Genomic DNA, 24,549 nt, shown 5'->3' with positions numbered 1-24,549 from the left:
AATTCCATTTTGTCTGCATAAATACATCACCTGTGAACATTTAAATGGAATGTTTAGAGATGCAATCAGATATTCAACTCAAATATTTGATCAAGTCTCTTTACTAGACTTTAATAAGATCTCTTACCAGAAAAAATACCCTTTACTTCACAGTCACACCTTACTCATGTCATCACTTTCAGGCAGTAAGTGCACATTTATGAACAACTGTTTTTAAGGATTAAGTATAAGAGTAAAACATCATCAAAAATCTCTGATGAGAGCTCACTAAAAATTTTCCATTAAACAAGTCTTCCATTAAACTAACTGATGCATTAGTTTCATGCACCCCAAGAAAAGCTTAAGTATCTCATAAGTTTTATGCTTTTGCTGCCCTATTTTCTTTTTCAATTAAAAAAAAAAAAGGTTTTGTTATATACTTATATATTATAATTATATGCTGTATTTTCCATGTAGCCCAAAGCAATTCCTCTTCTCTTCATAGCAGCCCAGGCAAGCCAAAAATTTGTATGATCTACCCATGATCTAGTCCAAACTCTTTGCTTAAATCTGAATCAGCTAGCATGGGTTGCCAGGAACATGTTCAGCTGGGTTTAGGATTTCTCTAGTGATGGAGACTCCACAGTTCCTCTTGGCAATCTGTTTCAGCGAGGAACCAGCATCAAAGTAAAAAAAGTTTATTAAGTTTAAATGAAATTAAATTTAAATAAAATTTCTTGCATTTCAGTATGTATTTCAGCCTTTTGCCATGCCACTGTTTACCACTGAGGAGAATATTGACCTGTTTTCTTTACCTTCAGCTATTTACACGCATTGATAAGATCCCTCTGGAACCTTCAGTTCTCCTGTCTGAACAGCTACAGCTCAGTCAACTTCTCTTTGTATAGTAGCTGAATCAATTCCCTTAACCACCTTTGGAAAACTTCACCAGAGTCACTCCATTGCACTCAGTTCTTTCTGGAGAGTCCACATAATATTTATATTTTTAATTTATTTTCCATCCTTTTGAACAGAAGTAAATATTTTCAGACATGCAAATATCACTGATCATCTATGAGTACATTGGGTTTACTTTGGAAAATATGACTTAAACATCTAAAGTATTTATCTGTCATCATCAAAACAAACTCAGTATTAGAGGTCCATATCGATCGTGTTCCTTAGCGGGAATAAATATTACAAACCTGCTTATCCATTTCAAAATTCCACTCTACTAAAAGGTGATATGTATCATGGTTGTGAATATGTCTAGCCAACAAAGTATTTCCAGTGGAAAGTGTTTCTAAACAGAGTAACCAACAAGTATGAGTATGGCACAGTTTTCTTTTTGGAATTCAAGATCTATATAATGTTTAATCCTACAAGATACAGAGTATTCTAACATAGTCTTTCCTAATTAAAGCATATTATCACATTGCTAATTTCAGGACCAGGAAAAAGAAAGTGTTCTCATTTAAAACAGTCTCAGATAGACTCTGCATAAAAATAACATACTTGAGAAGTAATTAAAAATTTGTTTGGGAAAAAAACAAAAAAACAAAACAAAAAAAAACCCATAACTTGAGTATCCTAAAGATCTCTTTTAAAGCTTTTTGTTTATTTATTGCCATCAGGTCTTCAGAATTTAAGTAGTAAAAGTACCTACAATTTACCTTGTACACCTGCAATAACACGTCTGTCCAAGCTTGTTTGCTGATCATCTCAAACACTCTGTCCTCCAGAATTAACACTTGTTTGCTGCTAAACATAACTAATTTTTTCTCATCTCCTTTTTTCCAGTTAGCTGCATGAGCCTTCAGATAGAGGAGAAATAATTATTTTCAATACTAATTTCAACAGGATAGGAAATTCACAAGAGAACAATAATCAAACTATGGTATAAATGAGTGATATGCTTGCTGTAATGCAGTAGTGATCAGCACTAGAACCATTTCCAGTTCAACACCATCTCAAGAATAAGGTCATTGCAGAACTGACAGGAGTTGAAAACAGCAATGAGAACAGAGAATCAACACAATGGATATTTTTAATAAATTAGAAAAAATGGGTAGAAAGCAGTAAAAGTAATTCCACTTTGAAAAAAAAAAAAATTACTATTAGAAACTAGTAACAGGTAAGAGAAGGAATGGAAGAAAAGAAAACTGGGAGAAGGGTATGCATATCAGCATCAACTTAAAGTTCTATTCACTCATGCATGCACTCAGATTTACGCAATACAAAATAGTCACTACAGTAGGATTACTCTCGGTCCACATAGATTTTTTGTTTTGAAAAACTAATACTTGCATGAGATCTTTTTTAAAAAAAGAAAAAAGCAACAAAAAATACAAACCTACCTGCAGCACAGCTTGCATTTTAGTCCACTTCTTATAATCATCAGGTTCAAACAGGTATTCTGGCATAACATGGGGAAGACTTGCTCCTTGGCTTCTAAAATCGTTAAAGAAAAAAATAATGAAAATTTAGTAGGTAGGCAGGATAATACTTTTGAAGGGTAGTTAAGGTTTTCAACTTACTCAATCTATGTGTATCTATTGTATCCGAGCACACTGGGGATGAATGATCCAGTTTTGTTAGTTCCTTAATAGATAGCCCTTATTTGTGACATTTATGCTCATTTCCAATGCCTACAATTACCTGATGCTAAAAGCAAGATGCTTTCAGTGCTTAGTGGGCATAGTAGTGGTGGGTTAGACTAGATGAACTTAATCTCTTCCCAACCTTAATGATTCTTTAATTCCTTACAAGAATTGCTCCTTCATAAAGAATTACAGTGCAAAGAATCAAAATATAATACACATTTCCATGTTAAAGCTAAAGGACCGCTATTACATAACATTAGTAGAATTCAAACTTGATGATCTGTCTGTGAAACTGATATCAGAAGTCTTATGTGTGTAAAAAACAGGTATTTCTAAACTCAGACAATTGTCACACTGGCCTGTCATCTGTTCAAGTGACTAACAAATGCAATCAAAAAGTGAGTGCAGTAAAAAATGCAATTGCAATAAGTAGTACAAATACTAAAATAACCAGTTGAAGAAATAGTATTTATAAATTCATATGTTAACGGAAAGAGGGAAAAATATTTTTTCTCAGGATAGGGATAGCACAAAAATTTCCTGATGTCCAGGTCAGAAAAATTATTCTACCATATCTAGATTTGCATTGCTCTTCGTGTTTTCAAAACAGCTAATGTGGAAATAATTGGATGAGCTTTTCTTGTTATATAACCAGTCCCTCACACAAATGAAATAATCATACTTTTCTGGTACCACACAGACCAAAAATCAATTTCCTTTGTATATTAAAAACATATAGTAGAGATAGTTTGACATTAGAAGCATGACAGCTTATTTCTCATCTCACTGAATTATATAATGCCAGTAAGAGTATGTCTTTGTACCAATAGTTTATATGTTTTAAAATAGAAATATTTAACCAGGGATCCAAGATAGCATCAAGTGAGTAGCCTGCTTCTAAAACTCAAAATATCTGAAATTCCCGTTTTCAATTAAATCACAAGCTCTGTTCCCTGAAATCTTTTCAACATTTCTGTTCTTTCTAAACACTAAAAGGAGGAAGCTACACAACTTCCATCTTTTCAGATGTTCTATCTTCCTTTCAAAGGTTATAATTGGTAGATAGACAGAAATAGGTACGATCTATAATTTTCATCCTCAAAAAAGCTACTTACATAGCAATGTTGATACATCACTGCATGAAGCTGAACACAGGAGGGTCAGGTTGGCAATGAGAAACAGGTTCTCACTGAGAGGGTAGTCAGGGACTGCAACAGGCTCCCCAGGGCAGTGGTCACAGCCCTTGGCCTGCCAGAGTTCAAGATGTGTTTGAATAACACACTCAAACATAGGGTTTGATTTTTGGATGGTCCTGTGTGGAGCCAGGAGCTAAGGATTTGAGTTTGTTGCGCTTCAACATCTTTATAACCTACCTACACAGTGGGATTGTGTGCATTCTCAGCAAGTTTGCTGCTGACACCAAGCTGGGGTGTACAGATGATACAACAGAAGGAAGGGATGTCATCCAGAAAGACCTGGACAGGCTTGAAGAGTGGGGCCCATGTGAAACAACTGAAGTTCAAAAAGGCCAAGTGTAACATATTGCACACTGGTCAGGGAAATCCCAGACATTACTACAGTCTAGGAGAAATCATGGAGAGTAGTCCATGTGGAGAAAGTCTTGAGTGTCCTCGTGGAGGAAAAGATTAACATGAGCCAGCAGCATATGCTTCTATGCAACCTGGAAAGCCAACTGTATCCTACGCTGTATCATAATATAAGTGGCCAGCAGAGCAAGAGAGGTGGTTGTTCCTCTCTACTCTGAACTCTTGAGTCATCATCTAACTTACTGTATCCAGGTCTGGGATCCCCACTACAAGAAAAATGTGAAGCTATTTGAGCAGGTCCAGATGAGGGTTACAAATTAATTTTATTTATATTGCAAAATGCCCATTTTTTTTTCTTTAACTGCCACAATAAAGTACCAAATAAGCTTTTTGATATCAAGAAAAATAAAACTGATTCTTTGAACGTTATTTGAAATAGTGAAAAACATCCTCCTACTTCAGTAGCCGACGAACTTGAAAGATGAATTACACTTAATTTGAACTACGCTGACCAGAAAGTAGTTGGTGGAAGAAAGTGGAAAACTGTTTTTCTGTTGTGTGAGTGTTCTCCCGGGCTTCCAGAGGATGGAATGTTGCACTTTCCACAAATCACAATGAACAGGCAGGGATGGCAGATAACAGATTAATTGCTCTCTAGGCTGACTCTTGCTGTCCTACTATCTTTACATACAGTTGTACCAGCAGTACAAACATCTGACATTTTTGGAACGGGACTAAAAGCACTATTAAATAGCAACTCGCGAAGAAATGCAAGTATCCTAGGTAATGCTTAAATGCAATGACAGGAAAAGAATATCCATAAACCACAAACTTTGGAGAAATCTGTCAGGACTCAAATTAGAATAGGCAAAAACTAATAGGATATCATAATACTAAGTGTCGATTTAATCAACTAGCAGAAAGTGCAAACAAGCTCAGGAGTCCAGCTAGGTCTGGTTCTCTGTGGCAAACTACAGTTTTGCTAGGACTGCTATGTATTATGTCTTTGTTTCTCGTCATCACACAACATCATTCATCGAAGACTTTTCTGGTTGACCTCCTTGGAAAAATATTTTCCCATGTGCTGCTCATTTTCAGTGTTATGAATAAATGTTTGCATTTCTCAATTAAATTTTTTTGAAATAAGTAAGGTAAAGAGATATTCTCTCTATCCCTCTATTTCTCCAAGATACAATGACATCTGATGTTAGATAGGAAAAAAAAAAAAAATTAAAATTAAATTAGTTTGAGATAGAGCTATAAAACCCCAAAGTTAAGAGTGAAGGACTCTGAAAGGGACATCAGCTGCCAATTCAAAGATTAGTATAGTCTCTCCTGACGGGAACTGAACAGAATGAGATGATTTGTGTAGCGAAATTTAGGACTGTTAATAAAGGTAACAGGATTCAGCAGAGGAAGCACATCTTGAAGTTGCTCTTGACAATTTTCCTAGGAATACTAACTTGACACCAAACCTAAGGTAGTGGCAAACAAAAGGCTTTTCTTAGGTCAGAATTAAAGAAGTTTCTTGTCCCTTTGTCCTCAGTAAAACTACTGTATACTAATTAAATAGATAAGAAAATCTCTTGAATTCACTTAGAGAACTGTTCGGCATTGTATTTCCTCAAACTCAATGCCTTGATATGTGAAAGGATGTAACACTCCTAAAGAAGAATCAGCAGGGTGGCATTAATAATACGATGGTAAAACATTCTTAGCAGACCATTGGCTAATGACTCCAGCCTTTGAGATACAATGGAAAAAATAGGTTGAGATGTACCCATCAATCCTTTTATTTAGTATCAGAATGTACACTGAGGAGGCGAAAACAACAGGAATATGTAAGCATTTGTTCTCATTACTGAAAAAGTAAAAAATATCATTCTGACATTGCTGGCATGATTCTTCTGAATCATCTGCCACTATGTTATCAGTGATGCACAGAATAATGTTTTGCCTCTTATTAAAAAGTTGCAAATAAGAATCCAATGTTACTGGACAACAGAGGAAATCCCCGCTACTGTTACAGACAACCTTAAAGCTGGGCTTTTTTTTTTTCTATGTCTATTGACTTGGTTCTCTACTAAAATGGTTATCAGTAATACTGCTATCAATGTAAAGATTCAGATAGCTTTTTCTTTTCTTTTTTTAATTTTAAAATAGTTGAATTAAAGAAGCCATGCACAGCATTTTATTTTTTTTTTGTAGGCTTCCATCAGGCTTTTTGATTTTTTTGCAGTGAGTAAGCATATGGGATCTAATGAGGTGACTGAGCATTCCCAGGAAGATGGAACTATTGAAAGTACAATTCTAGAACAGAACAGAAAAAAAAAAATGTTTGAGATAATGGTAGATAAACATTGGTTACCCGTATCAATGAGGTTTTTAAAAGTTGGAATTTACCACTCTTATGAGTAGTTCTGTTGACATGTATCCAGGAAAAAATACTTGCTGATGGCACTACATTCACTACTATTCTGTTTTTAGACCTGAAGCATGAGAAACAGCATACACCAGCAGACACAAGTATCACTACAGCTTCTGACCCTTCTGTTATATGAGAGGCAATGTACAATGGTTTCATTATAAGTTTGTATACAACTTCATCACTGCCTGTTACATGAAGAAGCTTGTATTAAGGACAATAAGTAAATACATCTTAAATTGCAGGATAGCTCCTTGAAACTCTCAGTGGTGTCACTGAGAGTGCTAAAAAGATGCATAAATGCAGGATTTGAGGGCTTCAGATGATCATTAAGGTTTCATGACATTAGACTTACTCTGAAAGTAATCGTCTTTCATTTCACACCCCAACAAGAAGAATGAAGAAGAGTTTGTCAATTTTTACTTGCACCATATTTCACAGCTGCTCCATTTTACATAATAAAATAAGACTGCCAATGAAGGTTGATAGTATCTAAGTTTACTCAGCAGCAGGAGTAGTGTTCTCATTTCTTGCTGCTATTAATATGAAAGGCAATTATATTACAATATTTATAAAAAGTATTTCTAAAGCCAGTGATTACAGGATAATTTGCATCAGTGGTAAAACAAAATGATGCATAACAAATTTGATCTGATTATCTATTCAGCCTATCTGCTCAGTCTAGGGGATGAGATTAACAGTCATCTTCATTCATAACTACGAGCAGAGTTCCTCTGAAGACCCTGTGAGGAATGTAACGCTATCAAAGGACATCTCAATTAGTGGTACCTGCAGAGGTTACTTTAGTAAAAATTAAAATTTATAGTGCAAAAGTCTTACATCACAAAAAATGTGGCATAAAAGAGTTCCTAAACTTACAGTTTAGTTGGAATCACGTTTGAGCTAAATTAATAAATGTAGGAAATGATAGAAATTATATCACACATGTACTTACTTAAGGAAGGTAAGCAACGTAGAATGCTGCCAGTACAGCTGTATCATTCGTTCAACTGGATCAAGGGGCAGCGACTGGCTCAATGTAATGCCTGGTAACAACTGTCCGCTCAGGTGGAACAACATATCATAAATAGTATCTCTGTCAAGATTTCGTTTAAAAACCTTTTCTTGGGAAGAAGTCATTTTGACTTTACAGACATCACTAAGAGAGAAAAAGTTTCTGATATTACTCTTTTAAATGAGCAAAACAATCTAGCACTATTTTATTACTGACAATCATAAATGTAATAAAGCATGATACAAAAACAGCTGTAAGAAGGCTGATAAGTATCATAGTTTTTCCTTTACAAGAATTTTTATAAGTATGTAAGAATTTTGAAATTCATGCAACATTTAATAACTTCACACACAAAAGACTTTATCACTGCTTCATGCCAAACATAACTGATTTCTATAATGTTTATAAATGCCTGCACGTGTCCCAGGAGAATGGTTTCTATGATATTGAGTACGAAAGCAGACAATCAACTCAACGATGCCACTAAGATCAATATATTTCCAGAGTGTTTGCAAAACTATCGATTATTACGTTTGCTTCCCCATCTGTTTCTTACAAGGTGGGGGGGGAACCCAAGGTAAAAGACATTGCTGAAAAGTTATACATGCCAACAAAGTAGAAACAATTGATAAATCTGTGCTCATTCTGGAAGGAAAATAAATTTCAGATAAAAGGTTTTAACTGGTTTTAACTGCATATTTTGCATACACCTCATTGTGATATGAGAGCACCGTACTCAGAAACAGTGTAAGTACATTTGGAAATGTACTTAGAAACACATTTCCAAAACTAAAAAATAACTCCTAAATGACATATTTATATAATATATAAACATACGTAGCATAGATGATACAATCTTAATATGGGGCCGTGCATTCAACTGTGTCTATATTCCTCAGATTATATATGTTTGTTTATATATTATCAGGCAGACACAAGTTAGCTCTATGTAGACATGAATTACCGTCTTAGTGAATGGGGTATTGAAACAGGATTTGGTCCCTTAGACCAACCAAAGAGAGTGAACCAACTCTGAACAGCAGTTAAAGTTTTCTGAAAGATGAAGTCTTCTTTGTTCTCATTAGGAAAAAATGATAATTCAGATTCATTTTCTCTCCCATCACTTTGACTGTCAGCTTCAGTCTCTTCGCTCATCTTCTCAGCACTTTCATCCCTTTCAAGAGTAATATCTGACTCCGAATGATAGAGGGGGAAAAAAAGAAAGAAAAAAAGAAACAAAAAGATTCCTTATTTTCCTATTTTGATCTGATAAAAAATAGCATTTTTTTTAAAAGACAAAAGTTCTTAGAAAACAAAAACAACTGTCGATGACTAATGATCAATTTCTTTCAAGAATATATCACATTAAGTGACATGTATATGTCTTGGGCACAGAAAAAGATATGTTTTTGCAATAGAATTTCACTTAAGTTATTATCCAATCAGAAAAAAAAAAAAAAAAAAAAAAAAATCAGACAAGGCTTTTGAAACAATAGTCATAAATCATAAAAATCTTACATGCAGTTCCAATAGCTACGGCTTTACCAACTAGTCATTGATAGCTCCTCACCCCAACCACAGAGCATGGCTCAGAAATGGAGTTGTGTTCAAACAGTTCATCAGGGATTGTGTAGGTACAGTTAAGCTTACTCCCTGACCAGTAAAGGAAGTCTTCAGACTTTTCTCCCTTGCTAGGCCTTCTCTCTCTTCCATCTTGATTTGGTTAAAGCTTAAATTGCATATTATTACTGGGTTTTGGTACAAAAACATTATTGCATAAAAGGTAACAATACAATCTAGCACAAATAGCTCAGATAAAAATACATCTTTAGAGACAAAATCAACACTACCATAGCAGTTTTGTTGTGTCACTAAATGATGGAAAAGTAATCTAGTTAATACCTTGCACATTTAAATAAATATTTGTTTAGGATTTATGGAAGGAAAAGAAAAAACAATGCAATGCAATGGAAGCAAGAGCAGAGAGTCAGGTCCTTAATAAGATGATCAAGCAGACAGATGTTTGAACAGTTTGGCTGCCTGATGAGGTTATTCTCTTATGCCGTCACTGACCCCTTGCCAGAGGATTATTGCCTTTTCATATCTGAATCTGTTTTCTTTTGAACGCATCTTACATCATTCCCTTACAAATGAATCATGTTGATAGAGTTCATTTTTAATATATCTAACTAACTTGTCTTGGTTAGACACATTTGTGATCTACAAAAGTGGTGGAATCCTACCAATAACGAAACAGCAGCAGTAACTTCAGCTGTTCTAACTTCCTATCCAGAAAGCTAGTAAGTGAAAGAGACGTGAACAGCCTCAGACATTAGTCTCTTGAAGCTTTACAAAAGACCTGGTTAACCTTAATTCATATGGTGGAGCACCTTAACCAAGTTCTAGTGATAATGTTTGGTTTTATACAGTACTTCATAAATACAGTGGAAGCACTGAAGTCCAGCTTGACTTCTCCATAGTTAGTTAGTTCATGACTACAGAAATGTGCCTTCCTTAGCAACTAATCCCTTAGTTCTGTTCTGTGACTTTTCTGATGGCTCCTCCATGGACATTTTATTGCAAGTGAGCCCACTGTATACCTTGAATATTTGTTTTTAAATACTTTCCCTTCCACTGAATCTGTTGAAAGTCAGGAGAGTGTTTTCTGCTGATAAAACCTAGACCAGGTTTGCTACGGTTTCACAGGAGAGAAAAGCCTCTCCAGTATTCACTGATCAAACATGCAGAAGCATTTTTTAGCATAGGATACAAATGTGAAATGTATTTAACTAAAGTAGTAAACAATAATAAGCTGAAAAGTAGTTTCAAGAGGTCAAAGAGTTTAAAATGTACAGCTGTACCATACCTGACCAGGAATCATATGCTTCAGCAGTCGGACCAGAGGAACTTGAGGATCTACTACAGGAAAGCGATTGCGGAGAATGAAATGGATGCAGAACAACTTCCCCACTACTGCAGTCTTTATCTATACAGCAAGATTACAAGCAGCAGTTGAGTATAACACTACTGTCAGCACTCTAACCGTTTATAAATAGATATCTGCTTTTATACTTTTCCTTATTTTATGCTCTAATTAAACCAAATAACCTCTCATTTGACTCATGATGAAAATCTCATTTATGTCATTAGACTTGGAACAAAAACCATTATGTGCATATTTTTTTCCATTAACCATATCATGTATAAGCTGGGTCTGCATACTTGCTATAAAGCAACGATCAGATCAATGCTAGTTCAAGAATTCTGAATCATGAACCAAGTATTCTTAAGGGATTTACATCCACAGGTAGAAAAAAAGCTAGGTAATGAGCATCGTCTCCTAGGCATTTCTTCATGACTCAAGCAACTTTCCAGAAACTTTGTCTTTTAAATTTAGCTAGTAATGCAGATCTAATGAAAATCTCAAAGGAAAAAAAAAATCATGACATGAAATGATCCAAGAGGATGTGCTGGGTGACTAACTGGCCTTAGTACACTGCAATATTTCAAAAACATTTATAGTTTTACTCTATGTAATAAGCACAGTTAAAGTCTGACCCACAAATATATCTTTTGACAGTTTTGACTGGTGCTGTTTGGAATACTAATTTAGACTCTGATTATAAAATTGAAATCCTAGTATAACTACTACTGCCTGAGGAGACATGGCAGTGCAAAGCTTTAACATATACTGACAACTATAGCTGGTACAGATATTCTACAAATAACTAATTTTGATGCATTAAGGTACAGGAAGATTTAAATATTGGATTATTAGGGAGTATAAAATGTAGCAATTTAATAGTTTAAACATCCAAAAAACAATGCTTCTATTTAATGGTATATGTAGGTTGCTCTGAAAGTAATGCCTCCTACTTATTTCCATGGAAAAGACAACAGATACAAAGAGCACAATAACACTAATTGACAGAGAAAAGTCACAGCTGCAAAGAACTATTTTTCGAAGTAGTCACCACCATTAGCGATTCATTTACACCACTGGTGAACACGAGTCTGCAAGCCACCCTCATAAAAAAATGCACAGTCATCCAGAACTGCTGAAATGTAGTCATCCAGTGCTGAAATGTACCGCCCACTGCCTCACTGTGCTCACATTCACTGTTTGGTCTTCTTAAGCATTCAGCAAGGGTTGGTGAATGTCTGTGGGTGCCATTTTTTCCATTTGGAAAGATTCAATGTCCCACATTCGCTTCATACGCACTTCCATGTCAGATGCCAGTGTGTCAGACTGCCCCTCGGCTGCCGTCTGTCACATGGCAATAAAGTGTAACAGAATGTTGGCAGGAAGGTTCAGCCCCCACTGCCATACCACCAACAGCTGCTTCTGATGTCATGGGCCAACATAATCAAACAGGAGGCATTACTTTCAAAGCAGCCCTTAAATAAGACATGCTTTACGACATAATTTTTTTGAACACACATCCAAGAACCTCAGTAATTTTTCAAGTTCTCTCATCTTAAACACCAATTAAAAAAATCAAAATGTTCAAAACAAATGGCTTTCTCTTTAGAATAAATATGAATATATGTAAGACAAGATTTTGCTGATTCTGCTTTTCATTTTAAAAAATGACCACGTAAAGAAAAATAACTTCCACAATGGAACCTTTGTATAAGCACAGGCATGAGGAACTGCATTTCTTAATCAATAATTTGCATGTATCCACGAAAAAACTTATCCTGAGATCACAAGTCAGCTCAATTTCATTCTCAAAAATTAATCCCATCTTTTTTTTTTTTTTTAATATACTTCTTTTCTCAACTTTTGAAGGCCAAAACCCCCTATCTTCCTATCATTTTTTTAAGTATTCTCTTTCCTTCACTCTTCCTTCACATAACAGATATTAAACAAGGAAGTAAAAAGATTTATAAATAGCAGCACAGGAAATATTCAGAGTGAAAAACAAACCTCACTTGACTACTCTTGAAAAAATACATCTTAGAACTACATGACATAAAACAGGACATGGTGGTAGGTTTCAAGGTAGGGTGTACCACCACTATATAAGCTAGAGCAAATGCATTAATATATATTTTTATCTACCAGAAAAATGAATGCAGAACATTTTACACTGCAGAGTGGTTTATAATTAGAAAATGCAGTAATAGATGGCCATTGGTACAGCACAAGTTTCATGGTTTAACCCTGTATTACTATATTCATGCATTCATCACTTCGCAGAAGAGCTCTACTGGATCACCCACTCTGAATACACATACATAAACCTCACCAGGATTTACAAATATTAATGCTAGATCCACGTAGGTTACACTGCAATCTGATCTAACATCCTGTCATAGGATCAAAGGGCTTTCTGCTAGCTAACTCTGATATCAGATTCCAAAGCAAAAGAGTAACCCAGTGTGATTTCTAATGGCATACACACATCCAAAAGAGAAGGAAAAACTCTGCATGTTTATTTTATTTTTTAAACTTTTGATTGCTGGCATGGTTGTTCACAGGCATAGGGGCAAAAAACAGAAGAGCGTGTCATTAGATATGCGAAAGGAAAGGCTTATTGAATCAGTTTCAAAGGCACTATACTGTATGGATATGGCTCAGTCACATTAAACATTAAACAGCATTTCACACCAAAATAATCTGTACAAAGACGTAAGATAGACCCAAGGAATTTAAACACAAGTATTTTCAAAGCCCATAAAATGACGCTGTAAACAAACAAATAAGGAATCAATAAAGAACAGAAATATTCAGTTTTAATGGTCTCAACTCTTTGGCTTAACCCTCAAGGGAAAGTTACAAAGCCTCTCCAAAAACCAACCCTAGAAAAATGATCAATTAGCCACAAAATAAATAAATATTTATAATAGACAACACTTTTTTCCACTTTTTTCTCATCTTCACTAATTTGTAACATGATCCACCCATGATACATTAACTACCATCTGTATATGAAAAAATAATTGCATCTCCTTGCTAATCTCTTTTTCAGCTTGATAAGCACTAACTCTTTTCTCTCAGGTAGTCTGAGTAACACATTTTAAGTCAAAGCAATCTTAGAAACCAGTCTTCAAAGTGAAATCTACTCTAAGGAATGATCTGCTTACCCAAAAAACTTGTCTGTTTCATCAAAATATACCAAATAGCAGCTGGAGAAAATATACTTTACCCCATACTTAAACTCCCTTTAGCAGGAGGTTGGACTAGATGACTGCCAAAGGTCCCTTCTGATCTATGTTCCTAATCTCTTCCGATAAATACAGATACACACAAAGAAACTGCAGAACACTGAGACAGGAAAGAGAGAGACTGAGAATTGGTGGGGCAGGCAGAGACAGACACAGGCAGCCAGAGAGACACATTACAGATTTCTAGTCTGTGATGATGGATTTAATAGGTCTTAAAATACTGCTATGCTCTCCAGTCTTCTAGGATGGTAATTAAAAATACTGAAAACCATTCCCAAAAGTCAATTAATGACTGCATCTTGCCATATCATGTAGCTTTCTTCTCCTTTGCTTTCTTCAAAAAATATCTAGCTGTTGGCCTAGAGACAACCACATTCTATCAATATAATATAAATCATGCTAATTTGGTGTCTGTCGTTTGGGCTCTTTACTTATATTTTAAAAACTTCACAATACTTTAAGATCTTGTGATGTCTAATATTTTTCAATAAACATTATCTACTCATCTATATGGGTTTATCTCTTTTCAACAACAAAAAAGAAGCTATTAATCTGTTTTAAATACTTAATTGCAGCATCATTATGTAATTAATGAGGCAAAAAACTATCCTAAGGATAGCATGCCTGCTATCACACTGAAAGCACTGATAACAATAATGGAGATGCTCCCGACATAATACAATATGAAGAGGCAGAATGCTGACTACTCACTGCTTATCAAAGAAATTTGTTGTTCAGAGCAACGCAAAGCCAAATACGAGTGTACAGTAAGAAGGCAATTCTCTGCTGTTGCAGCAACCTGAAGTGAAAACCTGTTCAAAACAAAACACAAAGTAACAGTTTTCTACTTAGCCATGCCAATCAAAATATGTCAACACAAGAAGACAGGAAATGTTCAGACCCACTTCTTTTCTTCTCTATCCTGGTTTAGTAACTAAGTATGTGGATGAGGTTGCACATGCTGAAACAGGAAGGGTAGCATATCTCCACATCAGATTTTATTTACTATGGAGCATGAGTATATCACTAATCCAAAACTTCAAGAGTTAAAAAAGAATTTGTGAAATAAATGAACTCTGTCTCTGAAAAGCAGTTAAATACAGCCGATAGCTATAAGCCTACTAAAAAGAGAATGCTAAGGTAAAGTTTAGGCACATTTCCCAAAGGTGACAATGTTTTCTTTCATGAAACACTGAGACCTGGGACAAGAAAAGAACTGGAAGGATTTAGTAACTGGCTACCTTTTAATGATCATATCTCAGTTTCATTACATTTTTTTAGAGGCTAAGATCAATCATATTATGTCTTCCTGAACTTCCAACCATGAACAAAATCAGAAATAGCATGAGATTCCCCAGTTGCCCATTTTTGTCAACAATGATCACAGCAATGCATCTACCCACCACATGAAAGGTGGGTGACCTATGGGCGCAGGAGAGGCCCATGAAGGAGCAGGCTGTCTCCCTGCAGAAGTACTGGGCAAGCTGCAGACTCTGGGAAGCCCATGTGGAAATGGCTCAGGAAGAGTGACAATGTGGCAGGGACCCATGTGGGACAGGGGCAGAGAGTGACCAGGGAGGACAGCACAGACAAACCGTTATGGACTGACCATATCCCCCATTCCCTATCCCACACATACATCTCCATTCCCTGTGCCTCTCAAGATGGATGAGGAAGAACATGAATGGGAGGAAGGTACTTTTGGTTTGCTTTTATTTATTACTGCTCTTTACCCTTCTTCCCTTTCCCCTGATATTTTCTCCTCCTGTTCTTTTGAGGGAGTGAAAGTAAGGCATGGTAGTATTTTAGTTGTGTGTTGGTGTTAAATCACATTGAAAGGCTTTTTTTAATTTAGATTTTTCAAGTTGAAGGAAATAATAGTCATAACTAAACATTTCTTTCATTTCCTTTATACTTGGTCAAGACTTCTGAATTTTGTTATCTTTTTTGTATCAGCCTTGTGAAATGAAATGTCATCTACTCTGCTTTGGAGGGAAAAAAAAAAAAAAAAGAATAGAGATTTAAAGCAGTAATTGAAATTAACTGCAAATTCTCATGTAAGACAGTCATTAAATAAACATTAATGCATTTTCTTATTATCCATTTAATGTAATCTATGCACACAGTAAATTACTTGCCTACAGGAGAAATATATTTTTTATCTGTTTCCTTTTACAACTATAGAGAATTATTTTTCCCGTAAAACATAATTGCTGTGTCAAAGGCAAACAATGTCAATGTGCTGCCAAATTCAACAGTATCTATCCCTTAAGCCAGGGCCCATCTGATTTACAGGAAAAAAATTGCTATTATTTACATGGATTTAATATGAACTATGCAAATCAACTGAAATTTTTAGCCTGGATTTAGAAAAGCAAAACAATGTAAAATATAAAGTAGCATCCTTATCCATGTAGTTAAAGACAGGATATATTTTACCTAAACAGGTAAACATTTCAACTCCATCCTGTAACAACATAAAATGATGTAGTTTAACATTTCTTCAAATAATTAAAAATATAATTTTATTGCTTTGAAAATGGAAATACAAAGGGAGAATATCTGAAAAATTAATGTCTTCAGTAACTGATGCTGTAAAATATCATGGCCTATCAAAGGACCCAGGAACCTAATCAAGACCAGTTTCATCTTATATGGGTCATGTCTTACTTCCATTGTTCCATTTTTTAAAGCTTGAGAAGGCCTCAAAATCATATCTTCTTAAAAGACTTTAGTTAACAGAGTAGTTCAGATTCATTAGTCACGCATTTTGAAACTAACCGCTCAAAGGCCTACACAGTTAGCTGAGTCAGGTTTGAGGTTCACAGAATCACACAATCACCAAGGTTGGAAAAGACCCACAGGATCACCCAGTCCAACCATCCACCGATCTCCAATAGCTCCCACTAAACCATGTCCCTCAACACAATGTGCAAACGTTCCTTGAACACCTCCAGGGTCAGAGACACCATCACCTCCCTGGGCAGCCCATTCCAGTGCCTGACCACTGCCCCAGGGAAGTAGTATTTCCAACACATTTTTTGTGTGTGTGAAATTACACGTAATGTCAGACACGTTCCATACATCTCTCATGAACAGCAAGGAGGGAGAAGAAAGAAGTTTTTAAAAAAAAAAAAAAAAAAAAAAACAGATTGCAAGTGCAGATTAGAGTGGAATTTCAAGGCACAGAATATATTAACAGTTTTAGAGAATCAGAAGTATATGTTTCAGGTTAGAGAATCAGGTGCCTACTTAGACTTTTCCAATAGAAGTTAAGAATTCTTTCTGGTTGAGATAAAAATAATTCCTTCCAAAAGCCAACAGGAATGATATTACCGCACTAACAGCACACATTGTTTTTCACAGTGTGTTGTTTCATTCATTTCTGTTCATATCAGCTGTTCCTAAAGCCCATACCAACATTCAGCTCACTGACAGGAAATCAAATATCTGTCAGCAAACCAACATTGTTAGTATTGTCTTTAAAAAAAAAAAAAAAAAAAACCCCACATTTTAAAAGAATACAGCATTTTAAAGATAATTGGCCATTCTTGAAAGTAATTTTTTTTTTATCTTAGTTTTAAAAGACATGGATTCCTTTTAATGTTACTATGATGACTTTTATTTTGCACCTCTTTTTGAAAAACTCGTAAAGTTTGCATTTAAATTGAGGATGGTCTCCTTTATTTCATTTTAATGACAGATATGGAAAAGATCTTATTACACAGAGTAGAAAGGATTATTTGTCTACAATAAGATCTAAGAAGCTGCTTGTGCACCCCATAGAAAGTTATTTTAATTAAATATTGTCTCCTCAGCAGCTATATTTCAGATCTCATCATATGCCCAGATTATCCTTTCCGCATAAATACTTCAAGCTTTAGCACACAGTTATGAATCACATCCTATACAATGATTAAACCTTACAACTAAATAAAAAGAATAAGGGTTTCTTGCCTGATGATCTGCACACAGAAATCTGAAGAACTATTCCAATATGATCAGCTATAACTCAAGTGTGCGCAGCCCTTACTTGAAAACAAAATAAAATTTACTATTATGCTTTAAAAAAGCATGTTCTATGCTGTGGTGTGAGATATTTCTCCCTTTATTGAAAACAGAAACTGCAGGAACAGCTTTTCCATCACACCCTCCTTCATACACATACACTTATTCATCCCACAAAGTAAAGAGATGAACTAAATAGACAAATACTGAACACACAATACTGTATTTGATCTCCATTTACCAGAGGAAGAGGAGACCTTCTGAATAGTTTTTTGCCACTAAAGTTGCTTAAAAGACAGATCACTACTTTTAAAAATCAACCTAATATGTATGAATTTCATGCCTCTATCTGTCCTCATCACTAAATAGATTCCAACTGTGGAAAAATACAGTTGTTGTTAACAGAACTAAAGTAAAAAAGGAGGAGTTCTATGTATTCACCTGGGTTAGAACCACAAGTGTTTTAAAGAGAATTAGACCACATAAATTCTTAAGTATTTTTTAAATATAGAACTTATATTCCCACATAACTCTGGAAAATTAAAAAAAAAAAAAAAAAAAGTAAGTAAAACATAAAGCATGTTTCACTTGTCCTTTGCTCTGATAGGGCCTACTCTAACCAAGCACAGAAGACTGATTTATCTAGCACTGAGGGAGACGACATCAACAGTTTCCCATATTTTGTCAGGCAGAACTAGTGATCAGAAAACAACTCAGCTTGAATATAAAGAAAGACAAATGAAAAAAGAAAGACACATGGAGAGCAGAAGACCAAGGAAGAACAGAGATGGAAGGATAACAAATTACAGCTCATTTGCTACTTTCCAGCAAAATTTAATTCCAATTTGTAATGCAGTTGCCCTTGTCTCACCATCTTTACTTGGTGAGTACCTCTAAACAGTTCTACTTTATTAGTCTTTAAAACAACTGAAATCACTTAAAGGCCTGCTAAATTATTCAGACCTGTCTCTTCTTGAATTCTTAGATACAGTGGGAATGTCTGAAGCTTTTGATAGGACTGAAAATTGAGCAATTCTTCTAATAGTAAAGATTTGCAAATACATGATAAATGTCAACATCTTCTCCTAATATAACTAGGATAAAACCAGAAATAAGACTCTACACTGTCATAAACATTTCATTGCTTAAAATAATAATAATTTTCAGACATTCTAGTTTGCCTCAAGCCAAAATCTTACACCACACTGAAATCCAGCATAGAATGCCTGCAACATTTTAATAAGGCATTTTACAAGAAGTAGACTAATTTGAAATAGAAATTGTCAGGATTTGTTGAATCAAAAGCATGTGCCTCCAAAGAAATCTTAGAAAACAGAAGAATTACCAGTAAAGGTATAAATAAAACAAGACCTTAACATGGCAACTTAGATAAATCTTACTTTAGGGACCAAAGTTGAATTTGTGTTTAGGAATTGAAAAACAATTGAGAAAAAAAAAATCTATTTTTAAGTTTCTTTTTTTTTTTTTTTTTCCAGAATTCTTGCATGCCTTTAGCCAACCAACTTGTATTACAATTCCTGTTTTATATCCTCTTCTGACAGTTTTGACCATACCCCCAAGTGAATTTGAATTGCACATATTACCTGTTTTCATCTTTATCAGTGAAGAATATATTCCCTAAAAATGACACTGGAGTAGATGATTTGAAGCTGATATGACAAATTAGTTCCATATTTGTGCCATCTGATGAAAGAACAATATCTTGTCCTTCTGGGAATCGTACAGAAAAAGGGGAAATCCTGTCACCATCTTCAAGTTCAAGCTCTGGAAGTTCAACCTGAATTCGTGTTTTCCTGTGTTGAAAATAAATAGCAATGGCAATTGCATACAGAGGATGAGAGTAATGAATTTGATTCACAGATTCATACATCTATGAAACTGCTTTTTACAATTAAATAAAGAATAACTTCAGTTTGGACATACACATCAAGTAAAACCAATTTCTCTTAGATTTGTTCTGCACACATGTACCTCAGCATTTTAAGACTAACCACAATAACTCAACATCCAAATGAAGAGCAATTTCTACTCATTGCTAAAAGACTTAAATGTTACTTCCTTTTTCAGAGGTTTCCTAAACCTAAATCTTTCACATTTATATATTAGGTTACATTATCACATTAATACTCATGCAAGTTTGTTTTTTTGTTTTTGTTTTTTTTACGACAGCAGTATAAAGTGGAAATTTGTAAGATATATCAAGATCCTTTCCCTGGTTATGTAATTTTAGGTTCTAGTTCTGAAATGACAATGTAAGTCAGTCCAGACCAATCTGGAATTCTTTCAGATGCAATCATCAAGTAACTTCATTTTACTTCACAAAGAAAAATGAGTTCACTATTTCAGGAGAGAATAGAAAACAAGAATCACTCCAATTTTGTAATGAACTTATTTTGATATTTTTACCTTAAATAATCTTGCGGAATAATTTTGATGGCCGTCTCAGTTTTCACATCCAGAGGAACAGGCATCAGCATAAGGAAGGGAGGATCAAAATGTATTTTTGATGACTTGACAGTACCAGACAATGTTACTTTATAATGTGATGGATAATCATTTACACACACTGACATTTCAGATGTATATGTCCCAGGACAAGCTGTTAAAAAAGTTTTTTAAAAATATATTTTTTACTATAAATTCAACAACTAAAAGAGTTACAGTAAGAACTTTAAAAAACAGTCACCAGTTCTATTTCTTAATTGAAACGTAGTTTAACAAACAGCAAGCGTTATATCAGAAGATGTATTTATTAAGTAAATTTAGAATAATTGCTTTAGAAAACCACAAATCCAAGAACTTATCACAAATTTTTGAAATTCTTAATTATTCTCCATTAAAATTTTTCCTTGTGTTACATCTCTTCTCATGTGATCCTGCTAACTGCTGCAAGACACCTTTCTATTAGATGACAAAAGCATACTTTCTTTTATTGGTAACGTAAAGCAAAGCACTGCCTTTACCAACTGTTAGACTATCAAACTGTTACTCCAAAGAAGAAAGAGCCATTTTCCAAATTTTCAGTTATTCCCACCTGCTGAAAAATTAGCAAAAGAAAACTATTTTCACCAACTGATGAATACCTCTTGTGTTTAGAAACAAATCCTTACGACATTTTCTAAGACAACCCAAACAGTTGAAACTTTTCATTTTTTAGAGAAACAGATTTTCCTTCAACTCCCAAGTGTTAACAGATTAATGAGCATGGAAACATCCTCACTTAACATTTAAGAAGGAAAGTGATAGCAAAACAAGTAATTTTGTATGTAATATGTCTGGACAAGCACGTGTTACTTAAAACAATATATATGTAACTAGTACTTCTGTCATTAGTTCAACTAACTTCACAGATTATTATTTTCTTCAAATTATTTTCTGCTCCTCAAGTTTGTATCAGATGTTACTCACTTTGCACCCTCGTAACCCACTTAAATATTTCCAGTTTAGTTATGGCATGAATTACCCAAAAGTCCAGCATATTACAAATATACACCTTCAAACTAAATGGATGCCAGTGAAAAATTTGTGTACACTGTTATACAGACTTGAAAACCAAGAAGGTAGAGTTAGTTAAAAGCTAAAGATCAGCCCTTAAAAAAAAAGTGCAGGAACTGTTAAAAGTCAGTCATATAATCTGGAGTTTTTCCTACCGAAGTAAGAGAAGATGGTGGTTGTAATGTTCACTATGCCTATTACATAATCAACCCATCTTCCAGAGGCAGTGAATCATGTTCATTTAATAATTATGAATTATTATTCTAAATATTGTGGAACATTTTAAGAAATTGCTTCAAAGAATAATCAAGCTTCTTTTTAAGGATTGTTCTTCCCCGTATAGTAAAACCTTACCCTGCATACCTATGAAGTTCATTACAAGCTCTTCATTAATTGTTTCTGTAGTATGGGTTTTGTTCTACCTAGTTTTCTACTAGAAGAGTAATTAATTTCAATTAAGATATATTACAAAAGGGCTACAGATCATGGGAAGACATTTTGAAGATCAAATTAAGAGCAACTGACTTTTACAATTATTTATGATTTTCTGTAAATAAAAGAAAGAGTAAAAACAGTGAAAATACAAATGATTTCAAATGATAATTATTTACCAGTGTTCATTCTGTATATAATTGTTTGCATTTACACATATAATTGATTCAGTAATTCAAAATATTGTATTTTATGTTGGTTTTTGCTTCAATCTTAATACATTCTCACAATATAAACATGTAACTTGCACAACCATTATATGAATGATTTGTTTCCTCCTTTAAAGTACACCATCTTTTAATTAGTTCTGCAAAAATCATTATACGCAATACATATACTTCTCCATTTCAGGAGGCAAAAATAACAGCCCAACCATAAACTGAAAACAAAAGCTATCAAAAAGATAAAATATAATCTTTATATATTCTTCTAAATATAATCTTTATGTATTTATATATATATATAATATTGGGAAACTTCCTGAAGTGCAGCAATCAACTCCAAACAATGTATGCAATAAATACTGCTCTTGCATATTCACAATATGCATGCAGAGCAACATTAAATATATCATACACAACCAACAAGAAAACCTTCCTTCTTTTCAGTAATGCTGGGGCCACCAGTAGGCACTTAAAACTGTTAATACCACTCTGAGTTCTGTGAGAGGCTTCAGCAATTCAAGTTCAGTGTTAAATTACTCTCTATGCAAAACACTTGACTGGGTATAATGTGGAATTCTAATATTCATGTTCTGCAATTTCTCTTCTGGCATATGTTGTCGATTGCCACCTTCCTACATGCTCCCAAGCTTTTCTAGAAATCTATCTTATGCTTTTAACTTGGCGTCTGCTTGCCTGAGCAAACTACTCAGAAAATAATATACCTAACTGATTTTACATCTTTTTGAGGAAGGAAATTTCTATTCTTATTTAAGTTCTGCCTATTTAAAAAGAAAAAGTAAAAATCAAGGAATCGCATATGCTCTAAGTATTCTTGGAAAACTTAAGCATTTAAAGTTTACCCAAGTGTACGTTAGCAGTATACTGAAAACAAGTCAGGTATCCCAGCCTTTGATGTGTTCTACGTGCAAAGTAGATCCAATGTTTTCTATTAGGTTATTTTCTCAGACCTTCAACAAGCCCTTTACTCACATCAACTCAAAGATCATCAAAAGAAGTGCTAGTCAACATTCACTATGAGAACTGATTTAAACAGATCTATAAAAATGACAAAACTGTTCAAAATATCTGTAGAAGAACTAACAAGATTACTTACAAGAGCAGAAGAACACATCAATACTGATTTTTTGTCCTGGATCAAGAAATCCCATCTGCTGACTAAATTTAAATACACCACCTTCTACACTTTTGCCAGCATCGTCACAATTCAACTTCCATGCCAACTGTTGCTTTGAGATATTCTTCAGGTCAAGTTTCTGTAAATATTTAGAGAGAAAGAAGAGCATGATGAAAAATGGAAAAGCAGCAAGCACCACAATATTTCAATTCTTTCGCAATCAGATCACATTGAAAACGAAAGCACTAGAAATAAATTAAGAACCCAGTTTACTATAAGGTGAGGAAATGAGCATGCATATCAGCACAGACTAAAAGATTTCCAGTTGTTTGCCACTGCCCTCTATAACTGGGAAAACAAAAAGAATTATGTGAGATAAACAGATCAAAACATTGCTTAGTGAAATATAAATGAGTTTTTGATGGTACAAATGAAGAACAGCAAGAACAGATGATTCGTGACATAAAGACTTCCAGGTCTTCAAATACTTAAATTACAAAAAGTTCAAAAAAAGCTTCCAAAAACAATTTTTTTCCGACCCAGTAAGAAAACAGTGTGAACAACAACAAAATAATCCACTCCTTTATCACAGAACTGCTCTCTCTCACAGTGCCTATTCTTTCTCATACATCAGAAAGCCAGGAGAAGCCCAACTCTGAGCTCTAGAAATTTTGTAGTGATCAAAGAAAAACATGAATTCAAAACTTGAACAAAGCAGCAACTGGAAAATATTTAAAATACATAAATTATTATGTTTAGACCATGAGTAAGTTTTAAGATCCAAAATACAACAATTTCCAATTCCTTTTTTAAGTAATTAAAAGACACAGGCAGTAACACTTCTGTTTACATACCTGAGAATCCAGACTTTCATCAGGAACATTCGAACGCGTACCACTTGAATGTCGTGTAAATGTAAGTTCCGTTGAGGAGAACTCCAGTGGTGACTGAAGTACTGTTGAAAAAATTAAAAATGTTATACAGTATTGTTTTGACAAATAGATCCCTAAAATGCCTTCATAAAATAACTGTTTCTGAACATATTTAATAGAATTGTTTCTCCCCCCTTTTGTAAAGCTATGGTTTATTTTATTGTTCCCATATTATAAAAATCACTAAGGTAAGTTTCTGACTTAAAGTGACCCTTCAGTCACATTCAGATTACTATAATTTTACACCTACCACATGTATAGCATCTCTCCTTTGTGTAAGGATACTATACACAGTGTCATGTGATCTGTTCCTGTTGCAGATGAATTCAAGGACATTCAGACTATATTCACAAGCATACTTGAGAGATCAAAAGCAACAGTCATTAAAAGGAGACCTTAGCATATCTTCAGGTGTTTACTTCAGTTATATTCATTCGTTTTCTTAATAAAAACTGCAGAATATTACTTTCATATAATTCTATATTTACATCCAAATCCACTAATTTTACTTCCAGACTCTTTATTATTTTAGCAGTTATAAAATATAGTTGTGACAGTATTC

General features: G+C 34.4%; 1 protein-coding gene across 1 annotated transcript in view; it reads right to left on the bottom strand.

The window, feature by feature from the left end:
• The window catches only part of CFAP47 (cilia and flagella associated protein 47), a 258,882-nt gene that overhangs the window by 188,049 nt on the left and 46,284 nt on the right, over positions 1–24,549 (bottom strand). Inside the window, exons 24-33 of the mRNA XM_048953295.1 lie at positions 23,910–24,010; positions 23,035–23,194; positions 20,176–20,368; positions 19,353–19,562; positions 14,452–14,552; positions 10,436–10,555; positions 8,534–8,759; positions 7,510–7,713; positions 2,337–2,430; positions 1,653–1,793 (exon numbers count right to left, since the gene is read on the bottom strand). Coding sequence (XP_048809252.1) covers positions 1,653–1,793; positions 2,337–2,430; positions 7,510–7,713; positions 8,534–8,759; positions 10,436–10,555; positions 14,452–14,552; positions 19,353–19,562; positions 20,176–20,368; positions 23,035–23,194; positions 23,910–24,010 — 1,550 coding nt within the window. The remainder of the gene's footprint in view (positions 1–1,652; positions 1,794–2,336; positions 2,431–7,509; positions 7,714–8,533; positions 8,760–10,435; positions 10,556–14,451; positions 14,553–19,352; positions 19,563–20,175; positions 20,369–23,034; positions 23,195–23,909; positions 24,011–24,549) is intronic.

Source organism: Lagopus muta, chromosome 1 (assembly GCF_023343835.1).
Source record: "Lagopus muta isolate bLagMut1 chromosome 1, bLagMut1 primary, whole genome shotgun sequence".
Classification (NCBI taxonomy): Eukaryota; Metazoa; Chordata; class Aves; order Galliformes; family Phasianidae; genus Lagopus; species Lagopus muta.
This window is presented reverse-complemented; position numbering and strand designations above follow the sequence as displayed.